This window comes from Sabethes cyaneus, chromosome 2 (genome assembly GCF_943734655.1).
Source record: "Sabethes cyaneus chromosome 2, idSabCyanKW18_F2, whole genome shotgun sequence".
NCBI classification, from domain to species: domain Eukaryota; kingdom Metazoa; phylum Arthropoda; class Insecta; order Diptera; family Culicidae; genus Sabethes; species Sabethes cyaneus.
Genome location: NC_071354.1, coordinates 143,824,143 through 143,837,924, shown reverse-complemented (window position 1 = coordinate 143,837,924; position 13,782 = coordinate 143,824,143). Strand labels below are relative to the sequence as shown.

Here is a 13,782-nt window from a genome sequence, read left to right as displayed (position 1 = left end):
GGGGGGGGTTTGGAGGCAGGAATTTTTTTATGATGGTTTGAGACCCCTCACCCCTGTGGTAGGGGAATAAGGACTCTCATACAAATAAAACAGAAATTTTTGCGTAACTCAAAAACTAATCGAACTCGAGAAATTTTAGACTCTTTCATAAAACATTAGTCAATAACAAAACCACCAAAAACTATCAATAGTAACATTAGTATGGCACACAAGATACTAGTGGGGATATACGATAGCCCTGCTGTACTTTCTTCACTCCAACTGTATTGCCCTTTGCCCGACATCAACAGCTTTTACGTTTAGGAACACACCGTACCAACTATGGCCTGCGTGAGCCAATTCGACATTTGGGGGGAGTTGTTTGAGATTCGCGATTTATGTACAACACAATTTAATTTGTGGCAATACGAAGTTTGTCGGGTCAGCTAGTTAAAAATATATACAAAATTGTAAACGTTATCTCCCGTTACTTTTTTTTTCCTTTTTTAAGTGCCTATAGATATTTTTAAATTAAATTTCATTCATTCCCATTACCGTTGTGCTCTAATTTCTAGCGGTACTAATAGATTGATTTGATTTTGGATAAACGATTTATTTTTTTCAATAGGTTATAATATTGAAAATCGTCAAAACACGCCAACAAGATGCGAACAACAACATGAATGATGCACTGAATATTTCTTAATATCAACATCGGAAATCCAAATAAAAAAGGGTATTTGAATTGAAACTTCTTAATTGCTAAGGTGGACCAGGACTGAACAGGTCAATCTAAATCTGGAATCAGCGTAAAGCGTACGCCGTTTGATAGGAACAACTAAACTCGATTACAGGTTGATGCAGCTAGAAGCACCTTAGCTAATAGCAAGCGAAACGATTGAATTGATGGTGTATCTTTCCCCACAAGGACTGCAAAGTTTTTTTTTGTTGCGGTTCAGTGAAAGTTAAATGATTTACCAGGAAGTGTTGAGTAACGTGTTGAGTGGAAAGTTAGAGAAGCGGTCTTTCCTGGATTGATGCAAGGGATGTGTTAAGGTGTTAAGTATAGATAGATTCACGCAGAAAGCAAAGATGGTGAAGTTAGTGTGACAGAAACAGTGTACAGTAGTGTAGGTTTAGTGGTAGCGTGAATGGTAGCGGGTTACAAGTTAATGTACAAAACTTACTTTTCCGTTCTCCTGCACTTTGGTATCTTTCATAGAGTACGTGTCGGACAAAAGCGCCTGAAGCAAGTTGGACGTATTTTTATGGTTTATGTTTTTTTTACAAAAAGATGCAAGGTTTTATATACACGCCCAAGTTGGGATAATTTGTATGACAAAACCCGAGGCATGTTGTGTGTTTTGGAATATTTTCAACAGAAGAAAAAAGAGAAAAAGAGAAAATTGGTTAGCATATAACTGTATAGAGAATACAATGACGTTGGATTATAATTGCCGTAGTAACTATAGTTAGAACAGGTAATGAGGGAAAGCTAAGATCTATTGTGACACTGGGAAACAGTACAGTTTACGCAGAACAGACAACCATAACTCAGGCTCTACCCGAAATGGATTAATACACCGATGCATGGCGCTGTTTAAAGTTTGACGGTGGCATAATCAAGGTACAGGGAGGAAGGCATTCCGTGCAGTAGAGGTTGAACAGCTGTAGAAAGATGACTATTATGCAGAGTGTTAAAATAATTGAAAGCAGCAGGAGTATAAATATTCAATTGCATTAAAAGAGTATCCCATGACTTGACAGGTCTGCCTCCTGCATATGTACAAGACAAATGAAATGCGATGAAAGACACGTTATCTTCACAAATGAGTCGACGCTAGTAAGCTTAGAATTTCCTAAACATTTTATTACTAAATTTTTTTTAAGCCCTAACTAAGGATACGGAGTTTTGGTTTCGATTTTTTATGAACATGTTAAAATTTCATATCTTTGAACAAAAATGTAGTGTTTAACTTTTCCGTCTTCAATTTGAAATAGCAGCAAGGATTGCATTCGATTGCACTACAGTTGCAATTTAAATAACCCTCGCTAATCTTAGAGGTTGATCACAATATTGTAATCATAGTTACAATAATGTTTAAAAGTATAGTTTTCAATTCAGTACTACTTTACTTAGTTTACAATTTGGAATTTATCAATAAAACAATCCAAACTGTTAGCTTATTCGATGTGAAAAAGAATATCTGTTTTGTTTTTGTCTCTGTCTCGATTTTTTCGTGTAATTTAAAAAAAAATAGAGAAAAATACAATAAAGATAAAAATATCGAAGTAATAAACTCATCGATAAATTCTGGACCATAAAACTAAGAGGAAAACAAAACAATATAAACAGAATGGCACAAAATATTTGCGTCAAAGCCTATGGCAAATACTTGAACACACCAAATTAATTGAACTACTAAAATCAATGAGCTCTTGTGAGACAAACAGGTAGGAAATTATTTCAACAAAAGCTTCTACTTCGGTAACAATAAAAGGCAGGCATCGGTGAAAATAATGCACAAATTTCAAACCTAAAGCCATGCTAAATTAGTGCAATTTAACAACATTGCCTTATTTTAAAAATAAGATTTCGTTCGCGTTTGGAATTTACGTTGTGAGCTGTTGTAGTGAGATTATGTTACTGTAGTGGTGATGCGGTACTTGAGCTTTCGATTAGCTATTGAAGGTACCTGCATTTGTGAAAGTCTATGGGGTGTTCAGAAAAACTTCAAATCAAACCCAAAACATAAAAAACAGCTACGTAAACAGTAAATGAAGAAAATCATAATGGTATCGTTCTTCAAATGAACTTAAATTAGAGAGGTACGTATTGGAAGTGAAACAGACAGGGTGCAATGGAAACGATTTCAACACTACCGAGTGGGTTTTGAAGGGGAAAACCGAGCAATGAAAATAGAAACTGGAATTCCATCCAATACCTGCGCGGATGGTGTCAGGCTGTGATCGGCGACAGACTTCGCATTTTCAGATTGTGTCTCATGCGGTTTCTTGTTTGATTTTTTGTTTAATGCGGTTCATTTCGTACCGTTTGTTTGACCGCAGATGGTTAGTTTATTGATTAATACGAGTAGAATGCAAATAGGGTAATACATCAAGATTTCAAAATTCGTTAAGTATTAGATATATGTTGTAAGAAAAACGTCGTTCCGATAAGTCATAAGTTTTCAAACAGTAGAAAAAGGAAACATGTTAGAAGTTTATGGGCATCATAGACCAGAGTAGACGAAGTGAAAAGTAGTTGATTCTTACCTCTGCGTCCGGATTGTGCTTTCCGTTGTCATCGTAATCTAGACATTGATTCTCTAGGTGCTCCTCCTCGGTTTGAGGCATCTGTTGAAGCTCTTCTTTCGATTTGAAATCCAGCTTCTTAACAAAGGGAGGCACCAAGAGGCCTAAGATAACCTGGAGGATAACAATAAAACAACACATTCGTCAATAACATAAAATTTAACATCTCGCCTTCTTTGCATACCTTAAGATTAGTATTTTTCCTTGTCCTCAATCCACCCATCCACAGATCGGCAAGAATTATTTGGCTACAAGGATGAGCAAGTATCGCCCGATGATTTGCCGCGACCGCCAACGACAGACAACTTTGACTAGACCACGACTGAAGTTCACACGTAAGCAACCGTTGAGCTCTCTCCGCATCCTGTCGATAGCAAAAATCGAGCAACTTCAATCCTTTGGATTCAAATTCTTTGGCATAGCTGCGCAATTCCTCGTAAATTTCCGTATCCAAATCATCATCCGCCGCTTCGTGTGCCATTGCTTTGTATAGTTTACAAGCTACAAGGGATTTTGCCAAGGCTTCCTCCCCATGTGTCCACATCAACAGCGCCATCTGCTGGCGTTTCGTAAGCACAGCCCAAATCAACAGTTCATTGAACGGAAACTCAAATAAGGCCATATCCGATGTAACCGGCAGTAGTCCCGTCACCAGACTCATCGAATTGACTCCTGCCGAGCGAGCAAATGTCGATGGCTTCCGATGCGTGTTGACATAGCTATTCATAACCTTAGCGTAAATTGGTCGAAACTTTCGTCGGGTGTAATACGACCGATAGGCTCCGCCCATCAATTTGTTTATCACTAAACCGATATCATGCAAGGTGTAAACATAACCCTTTGGAATGTGAGGCCGAACGTCCCTTAGAATATATCCCAGTGTATTTGCAGGCCCATGTTTGGTATTGTACAATTCCTCCAATCGGGGAATCGTTAGGAACTTTCTCATTGAAACACCATTCTCAAGCAGCAATTTCACAAAGTCTATCCGATCGTGTTCCAACGCTTGCATCATCGCTTCATCCAGAGCACCATGTGGCCATTCCTGACCGTAAACAAATATTTCCGTACGAGCAATATCTACCCGGTTCCACGTTAACGCCAAACTTAACTGCTCTGGAGGACTCAAGTGCTGTGATTTAAAAAGTGCTGTAAGTATTGTTTGATCCAATTCCTGAACCGTGCCTTCCGGTCGGTCCTGTATCCGGAAAACCGTTATCTGTGTAATTAGGTTTTGAAAATCAGCAACGTTACTTTCATTGTTATTGCAACTACAACCTACCAAATTTTTATTTTTCGTACACAAGATCAACTCTTGGTAGAGTTGCTCGGCCTGTTCTGGGCTCACTTCGAACGTTTTCTGTATCGTTCCTAGTAGATATTCATGCATCGATTCTAATACAACCTGTTCACCTGAGTCGGAGGCATACCTAGAGGTAGAATGGATACGAAAAGCAATTTACTATAGTTGATAACCTGTTTTGCAACCGACTATCATGGCCAATAAATCAACGAATCTATTGGATAATTACTTATGTACAAATGCAATCAGATCGGCCGCCCGGCCCGACCCGTCGCATACCACTACCGGCACCGGCGGGTTGTCGGTGACGTATTCTAGCACTGCTCGGATCGTGTTGGTGCCACCCTCAATCACCAGGCAGACTACGGGTGTGCTCGAGTGAGTGACTAAAGGGAAGAAAAAAAACGATTGCAGAAGGAAAAAAGCAAAAACAAATAATCTTACTAGCTGGTTCGGATTGCAGTACTAACTATAACTAGTGGACATACGGGAAGGGTCGTAGGTGTTTGGTAGAGAAGGATTTTTCAATGATTCTAGGATACATTCAAATATGCTTTACAACAGTGAATACAGGAAGTGTGTAGAATTAGAATAGAATGTAGCTTCTAGATGCGATAGAATCTTTATCAACAGAAAGGAAAACCAAGCGCAGATTGATAGTACCAAATTCTAAAATTTCAGCAGTTTTTATAAACAAACGATCCAATCAAAATGTTTAGTTGATATTTTTTCTTAACGGACATCGTAAAACGCCCACTAAATACTGGATTAGTTCAAAGCACAAATTGCTTCAACCATGAATAGGTTCACGCGGCTTAGGATATTTCATCGTAAATTAACAAAAAATTTACAACAAAACCCGAATATTCAACTAAATATAAGTTGGAATATGTTATCTAAATGGAGGATTTCAGCAAACAAAAATAATCTTTATACTATTAGAATGGAATGGACTTGTATATTTTTATGCTTGATAAGGTTAACATTACCAAGTTTAATAATATACAAGGTCGCCCCAAAATTTCTTCTTCAAAAGTTTGAATGAACTACTACACATATGTCTCACGTTTTCAAATCTTTTTTATATAGGGATATACCAATATTTCCAAGATAGATTGTGGTTGAAATGTTGCAATTCATAATAATATTTGTGGATCTTGGAATCTACAGGGTGTTCAATAAGTTCGAATAGAACTTTTCATCGTAGTGTAAGTGCGCATCATGTGCATTCAGTGTATTGGTATTGGTGTCAGCTTTAGCCTTATATATAGGCTAACCGACGCGTAAGGTGTCAACTTGATGTCATTTGTTATTTGTTTTCCGCGCGCGATGAAGGAGTAGCGCAACGTCGTAGTAAAGTTGTTTGCGAGAGGTGAACAACCCGGCGACATATTTCGGCAGTTGAAATCCCACGGGGTGAAGCGAAATTTCATCTATAACACCATCCGTCAGTACCGGGAGACGGGTCAAGGACCGTGCTAGATGCGGGCGGCCGCGTTCGGCGATGACGCCAGCAACCATCAAGGTGGTGAGGGAGCGGGTCCGTCGAAAAATGAACCACCCGATCTGGAAAACCGCTGTTGAACTGAATGTGTCGATCGGAACTGCCCACACCACCATGGCGAAGGACCTGAGATGCAAGCTGTACAAGAAATGCATCGTTCACGGAGGAACGGAGGCTACAACGCAGAAGAGGCTGGACAGAGCAAAACTGATACTTTCGCGGCACGGTGGTCAGGAGTCAGGAGTTTCTGACGAGAAACTTCATCTTGCAACAGCCGCACAATATCCAAAATGATCGGCTGTGAGCGCCGACGTTGCCCAGCATCCCCACGTCAGGCTCCATAGCGCCGCAGCAAACCACAAATCATATAATAATGTGTGGACATCATCTTAAATATCGCTAAACAAACTCGAAATCGTACATAAAGCTTAATAAAGCGCACCCTAGTTTACATTTATTCGTACAAAATGATAGTAACTGATTCACATACGATTGTCGTCACAGAATTGTATAGCATTATGGAACTAATCATGTTGAGTCGGATTTCATCGTATACAAATACTTATGAATGTGAAATGTTTTCATATAATTTGAAGTACGTATATCGCCTCCAAAATAGTATGCATATGCTGGTTTCGTGCATCGAATGCGATTTTTTTTAGATACATATCGTTACATATATCATATTTGTTACTTTGATATACGTATGAAAATGTTTGCTGGGAGGTGCTTCCACCAAATATGTCGTGAAGGTTCTCAATAAACAGTGCTTCAATAAAAATTCACTCAGAAAAGAATATGTTGTATTTTCATTTTTAAACACATTTTTAAAGTGTATTCGAACTTATTGAACACCCTGTATATTTGAGTAAGTATAAGACCGCATGAATAAAAGTATAAGTATAAAAGTATAAAAGTGAGTATAAGACCGCATGAATAAAACAGTTTGCTCTGCTTCTCCCATGTAAATTTATGGGAGAAGAAAAGCAAACTCTTTTATTAAAAAGGCCTATTGAATGACAATGAATATCCGATCTATTCAACATTTCAAAGAGCTCAGTAGATTTCTACAAAATCCCAGAACAAAGTACAATGCTAACAATTGCTGCACAGTTAATTACATGTAGAAGGTACAAATACCACAAGATATTTGGATATAGTAGAACATTGCGATGGCTGCTGCAAAGTGAATTTTTATAAAAAAGTATCAGCATTCTATAAACAAGTCTATTTGGACGTTTTTTGTGGAAAGTAAGTATTAGTGCATTCCGATGCAATGTGGCCTTCTGCTTTTTAGTTCGACAACCCAACCATACCAATATCTTGAAATGTGTAGCATCAGTAGATGGAGAACTACCTTTCTTATTTTTCTTGCACTATGACGAGTTTTTGCTATCAGCCACGGTCGCCGCTCTCACTCGTCTTTGCAACCCGAGTAGTTGATACCTATCGCTCGTGAGGCTCATACTCTTACCCGTGTGTGTAAACGAGAGCGTAAAATGAAGAAGAAAAGAAGAAGTAATCCTAGTGTGCCGCTCACTCTCGCGGGTTGTTAGCAGCTCAAGCAGCTGTTGGCTTCGTAAGCACGCTGCGCTGAATGATGCTACGAGGCTGTGCGCTCATGAGTGTGTAATTAACAGAATGTATGCACACAGCTCCAGCGCAGTGCCTGCTTGTCGTACACGTCAGTGGAGTAAGCGTTGGAAGTTGTACTTCTCACACTCGCTCATGAGAAGAAAAATTGGAAAAAACAAGGGAAAGCTTAAAGATCATGGATAAAGCGGACGAGATGAGAAAAGCAGTCGAAAAATTGAAGACCGGCAAAGCAACTGATAAGGTTGACAAATCCGTCGAGCTATGGAAAATCGGGAAGCTGTGAGCTAATGAAAAACTGCTTACGAATTTGTTCAAGACTAATGCGTTGTGTTTAAAAAAAGGCAGAGCACCTTTGTTGGCGAATTTTATTGTCGCTTTACTAATCTCAGATTATAGCTTGGTTCGACCCATGTACCTTCCAGCATTGGACAAAAGGTTGGAGTCACAATGACTAGTTGTTAAACGTAGCTACCAATACCCTCCTCCTCCTCCCTCCTCTCTCACCTTTCCGCTCTTTCATCTTTACTCTAAAAAATTTTTTCATTACTTTCTTCTGCCGCCCCTTCGTCAATTGTAGAAGAACTACCGTTTCAAAAAATATTAACCTAACTCCTGAGGAGTAAAAAGCGCCAGAAAGAGGTCATCTGAGTAGAATTAGAACATCTATTTCGGGTTACTGATACGCATAAGTTCTTCGAAAAGATAAACCATAACCAATCTCATGTGAGCTACACACCAAAACCAAACATGTGTAATAACGAGAAACGGAATATGATCACCAACGACCGCGAGATTGTGGATAGGTGGAAGCAGTTTTTCGATGAGCATTTCGATGCAGTGATATAACAAAAGAAGGCGAAATGGAAGTTAACGTGTAGCTGCCCGCAAACGATAACGATGACTCCCGATCTTGAAAAGGAGCGATCGACTCTCTTACTGTAATTATAGCGACATTACACTAGCCTACGCCACGCATCGATGTTGAAAGTTAATCATTGGACCGATGAAGAGATTAGATAGCGTACCATTGGAGCACATTCACTATCAACACCACTGCGCGAGAAGTATTCGTCACTTCTCTAGTCACTAGAGCTGCAGAACTTCACCGTCATTGGAATGGAATTCTTGTGGAGATGGAAGATTGTTGAACTTTCAAAGGTAAATGGTTACATTGCAATCAGTTGGATCAATTGGGACTAAATGCTTCATATACTCGATATATGGCTCAAATGCAGCAATCATCCAATCGGCATCAAAGTTCTCTTCCACATCTTGTTTCACAGACTGAAACCTTTACAGAAATCTAGTTTGATGAATAGAAATGTGTTTTGCAAGAGGCCCTTCTTCGAGAAAATTCCGAGAAATCTTCTTAATAGACTTCAAGGCAGCGTACGATAGAGTTATCAGAAATTACTTACTAACTTAAGTGGCTTGCCGTCCTAAGATAAAGCCTGTTGAACAAGGTTTCTCCAATTAAATTGGTTGTGGACTACCGTTTTCCAATTCCTCGGACACCGAGTACACTGCGCCAGATCTCGCTCCACCTGGTCTAACCATCTTGCTCGCTGCGTTCCTGGTCGTCTTGTTCCTACCGGATTTGAGGCAAACACCATCTTTCCAGGGTAGTTGTCCGGCATTCTTGCAACATGCCCTACCCATCGTATCCGTCCAGCTTCAGCCACCTTTTGAATACTGAGTTCACCATAGAACTGTGCGAGTTCATGGTTCATCCTCGGCCTTCCCATTCCGCTCTCATGTACACCGTCGCCGAAGGACGTTTTTAGCACTTGTCTTTCGAAAACCCCGAGCACTTGCAGATCCTCCTCGAGTATTGTCCATGTTTCATCCCCGTAAAGAAGAACCGGTCTAATGGGCCTCATGCACAGGGTACACTTTGTACGGGGGCCTAGTCTGCTCGACCGCAATTGCTTATGAAGCCCAAAGTGTTCTCGTCCATGATTTTCCATAGCTCTTTCCGGTCGATGATATCATATGAGGTTTTAAAGTCAAATGGCGAACAAATGGTGCGTGGGAACGTTGTATTCACGGTCCTTTTTGAGGATCTGCCGCATCGTGAATATTTGATTCGTTGTTGACCGACCTTCGACAAATTGGGCTTGATAAGCTCCAACAAATCTCTGTACGCGGCATTGGGAACGGTTATCGCACGATAGTTCCAACGTGTCGTCCTGTTAATAGGTCGGCAGATAGCCCCATCTTTCCACTCCTCCGATAACTGTTCCGTATCCTAATTTCTGACAACTAGCCGTTGCACACAAATGGCCTGCTATTCCGGTCCCCTTTAAATAAGCTCCGCTCCGCGGCCATCTTTCCCAGCTGATTTGTTGTTCTTCAGTTGTATGATGGCCTCCTTAACTTCGCCTATCGTTGGGGCTGGCTCGTCTTCCCCGTGTGTGTTGCCGCAGTTCTGGTAGATGGTATGTCCATCTCTGAACGTACGTACCGTTGAGCACACCTTCTGCAGCGCTACGACATCAAACTTGCGGCTTTTCAATACGTCGCCCAGTTAGCACCAAATCGTTCATCAATGCATGAAAATTATTTTAAATATCTCTTAACAAATTCGGAATCGTAACTAATGCTCAATAAAGTGTGCCTAAGCTGATTTTCAGTCGTATATAACGATAATAACTGACACACATACGATTTTCAGTACAGAATTGTATAGCAGTATGGAATGAGTCGCGCGTAATCGGACTTTATCGTATATACAATGTATATTATATTATATTATATTATATTATATGTATATTATACATACTTATATAAATGAAATGCGTATAATTATTCCTCATTACGTATATCGCCTTCAAAATAGTACGGATATGCCAATTTTGCGCATCAAATACGACTTATTATCATGCATATCTGTACTTTTACTGTACTGCATATCTTTTACTCTTATATACATATAAAAATGCTAGCTGGGAGAAAGCACTCGAGTGCTCCCTTGGAAGTTGAGAAGTGTTGGAAGTTTTTCGTCGCATGGGTCTATACCGATTGTTTCAGTGCGAATTTGCTTGGTCTTTGTTCACTGCTTTAGTGTTTTTGTTCGTAGTGGCGGCTTGCAAAGCCTTCAGGTATATCTTTCTAGTTGCCTGAAAAAAGTTTCAATCGTTTTGGTTACAAGCTAAATTAGTTACAACCACAAATCTGAAAGTGTCTTTTTGTCTCACTGTTCCCTAATAGGCGAGAAGAGTGAGATAACGATTTATCACTGTTCCTGTTGTCAAAAGTGAGACTACTTTCCCCTAAGACTACAATCCATAGTAATGAAGCGTAGAAGAAACGAGCAATGAGCGTATCGAAGAGCAACTCACCTACCAAATCTTCAGGAACAATAATCTGCATGTGAGTTTCTAAACACATCTTGGTACCATGTCAGTAGGGATGCTACAGGCGAATGTATGATGCCGGATACGAGTAGCTCTTGTTCCTTCTTGAAACCAACGTGGGATTCATAACATAAAAATGACGAAACATAGTCCACCTTTCTTATCCATGTGTAATCAACGGGAAAAATGTACGTCCGTTGTCGAGGCTTTGCTAAATCCAAAACTATCTTTCAAGTCCGATAATCTCACAGGGGGATATCTACATGGTTAGATTCTTGACCATGACAGCCACCTGGTCCTCATCGCAGCCATATTTTTCAAACATCAGATTGTTCCCGGTAGGCTAATTGGGGGAAGTTTTGCCACCCGAAAAAGAACTACTACAAGGTTACTGTTCCAGATAAATCCCATGCCAGTGAGTATCATTCTAACAATTGCTAGAATTATGTGTAGTAACTGATGGAGGCGCTTTGTTTCCCATAGTTTCAACAGTATAAATAAGTCTAATAGTTTAACGTTTAACATAGGACTTTAAATTTTAAAATCTGTTTTGAATAAAAATGAAAAGTGAAAGTTGCTCCGGACAACGAAACATAAAACCTATTGATGTGCATTTTTTAATCAGTACTGTGGTTAGACGCTTCGCTAGAAGCTCTGTTGCACACCAAAATGCAGATTCGACAAAAAATAACGATTTGTGCTTCTAGGGCATGCCGGTACTGATCTAATTATTGTAATTTTTCCTAGCTGGTATAGGCTGGCGGGTATTCGATCAAGCCAATCTGTTGCCACTAATTAATCCACCCCGACGTTCTCCTGACCCCACACGACTCGACTCGACTCGACTCGTGAGAGAGTTTTTCCTGGAGCAGCGCGTAAAGAATCAACATGAATCGATAACAGCAACAGTCCCAGGCATTGTTGGCTTGGTAACGCGTACAGAAAATAAGGCAAGTTAATTGATTGCTACGAGAGCCCGAAGAAGTTTTCGTCGACTTTCAGCACCCCTTCAATTACGATAGACGATTACTGCCGGGTAAAGTTTCTTTATCAACCGAACGAGATATCCTGTCGTCGGTGGTTCATCAAAGGACTGAAAACGTTGAAAACAAATTGGGTAGGTTTAAGCTTTAAGCAGAAAAACTGCTTCCCTTAACCAAATAATGAAGTTATCCCTGTTAAAAGCTAGAGAACAGATTAAGTTTGATTGGTTAGTTGACTGATGATGATAAAGATTAATGATGATGAATCCTAATGAGGGTTTTGTCTACTATTCAGAGAGACCGTTTTCAACTATTGAAATTACTGTCGGTAGAACAACAATAAATGTCACTCCACTACAATGTTTTTTTGGCAAATGACTGCAAACTTGGAAGCTTTTATAGAAAGTTGTACAGGTCGTGCAATTAGATACTGATAGAATGACAACACGTACTATTGCCTACGTACTGACTCATACATACACAGACGCACACACAAACACTCTGTCTTAAAACTTTGCTTTAATCATTAGTATCAGACCGTATGCCGTTACCGCTTTTGAAGCCCAAACACAATAAACTGCAAAATAAACCCGCGAATCAAAACTAGTACTGACGTTCTGACGAATGTGACATAATTGAACGATTGTATTTACAGCGTGATTTGTATGGACCTTAAATTTTTTGACAAATTCGGCACTAGATTCAGTCGGGAGTCCTATCTATTCTTCACATCAAACATCAACCTAACACATCCGGAAACTAAACTTTCTCGCAATCATCAACAACCTTTCGGGATTTTTTTTATTTACCTTTATAATGAAAATTCATTAAAGTCGAAAGCGCCTTATCTTTGAAAACCGAATCGTCAAATTTAGAAATACAAAAGAAAAAGAGAAAATGACAAAAACAGAAATGAATATTAACGAAATGGGGAATTATTTTCTGATTGATTTCATTCATTAATATTTTGCGATTCCGGGTATGAAAGAAAGTTACTGAAATAAAAGGTGAACGGATAATTACTACAAACCAGATCGAATTGATCCGATGAACGCAAAAGCAAACATTTGTGTATTCATTTTATTTCATATGAAATACGAAACCTGTAAAAGTGTAACATAAACTGTATAGTTATAAACACAGAATGTTTGTTAGTTTAAAAAACTTCTTTTCACACTGTGTTTTTTTTTGCGGAATTCGAAACATTTCGCATTTATTAAATATTAAATTACAGATTTGGCAAGTCTCTGTTCAAATCCCATTCAACGGTAGCAAAGCTTCAACTTTCAATCAATACAGTCTTATCGAGAGGATCACGGATAATAGCTAAACATCAGAGCACTCAAAGTGTATCAAACATTTCATCACTGCTTCACAACGTCTGGCACTGCAAATGTCAGTTTCCCGCTACAAACACCGGCCAGTTTATCTAGCAAAGTCAAAGTCTGATGGATCCGATGGGTAAACAGTCCTGCCGATATAGCTGCTACCTTGATTCGCATCGAACGAAACATTGATTGAAGGGTGTTTGCACTGTTACTTTGTCGGCTAAATGGAGATAATGAAATGAAAATTACTACGGTCTACAGGCTACCGTGGCCTTTGAAAGGATGGGAAAATTTGCCAGACGCGGCCTGTATCAAACAGCGCGAAAAAGTCGGCGGCGGGACTATAAAGCACGGCCGGATGCTAATTAGACGATTGATTTATTCCATTTTCCTCGATTACTCGAGCGTTGAATTATGG

General features: G+C 39.5%; 1 protein-coding gene across 5 annotated transcripts in view; it reads right to left on the bottom strand.

The window, feature by feature from the left end:
- Positions 1-13,782, bottom strand: part of LOC128737958 (transient receptor potential cation channel trpm) — a 211,285-nt gene that overhangs the window by 40,894 nt on the left and 156,609 nt on the right. For 4 of the 5 annotated variants that reach the window (XM_053832742.1, XM_053832746.1, XM_053832744.1 and 1 more), the window contains 5 exons: positions 4,827-4,983; positions 4,577-4,724; positions 3,479-4,513; positions 3,256-3,408; positions 1,167-1,223 (listed from right to left, as the gene is read on the bottom strand). In XM_053832742.1, coding sequence (XP_053688717.1) covers positions 1,167-1,223; positions 3,256-3,408; positions 3,479-4,513; positions 4,577-4,724; positions 4,827-4,983 — 1,550 coding nt within the window. The remainder of the gene's footprint in view (positions 1-1,166; positions 1,224-3,255; positions 3,409-3,478; positions 4,514-4,576; positions 4,725-4,826; positions 4,984-13,782) is intronic. The other variant, XM_053832747.1, reaches the window with a different exon arrangement.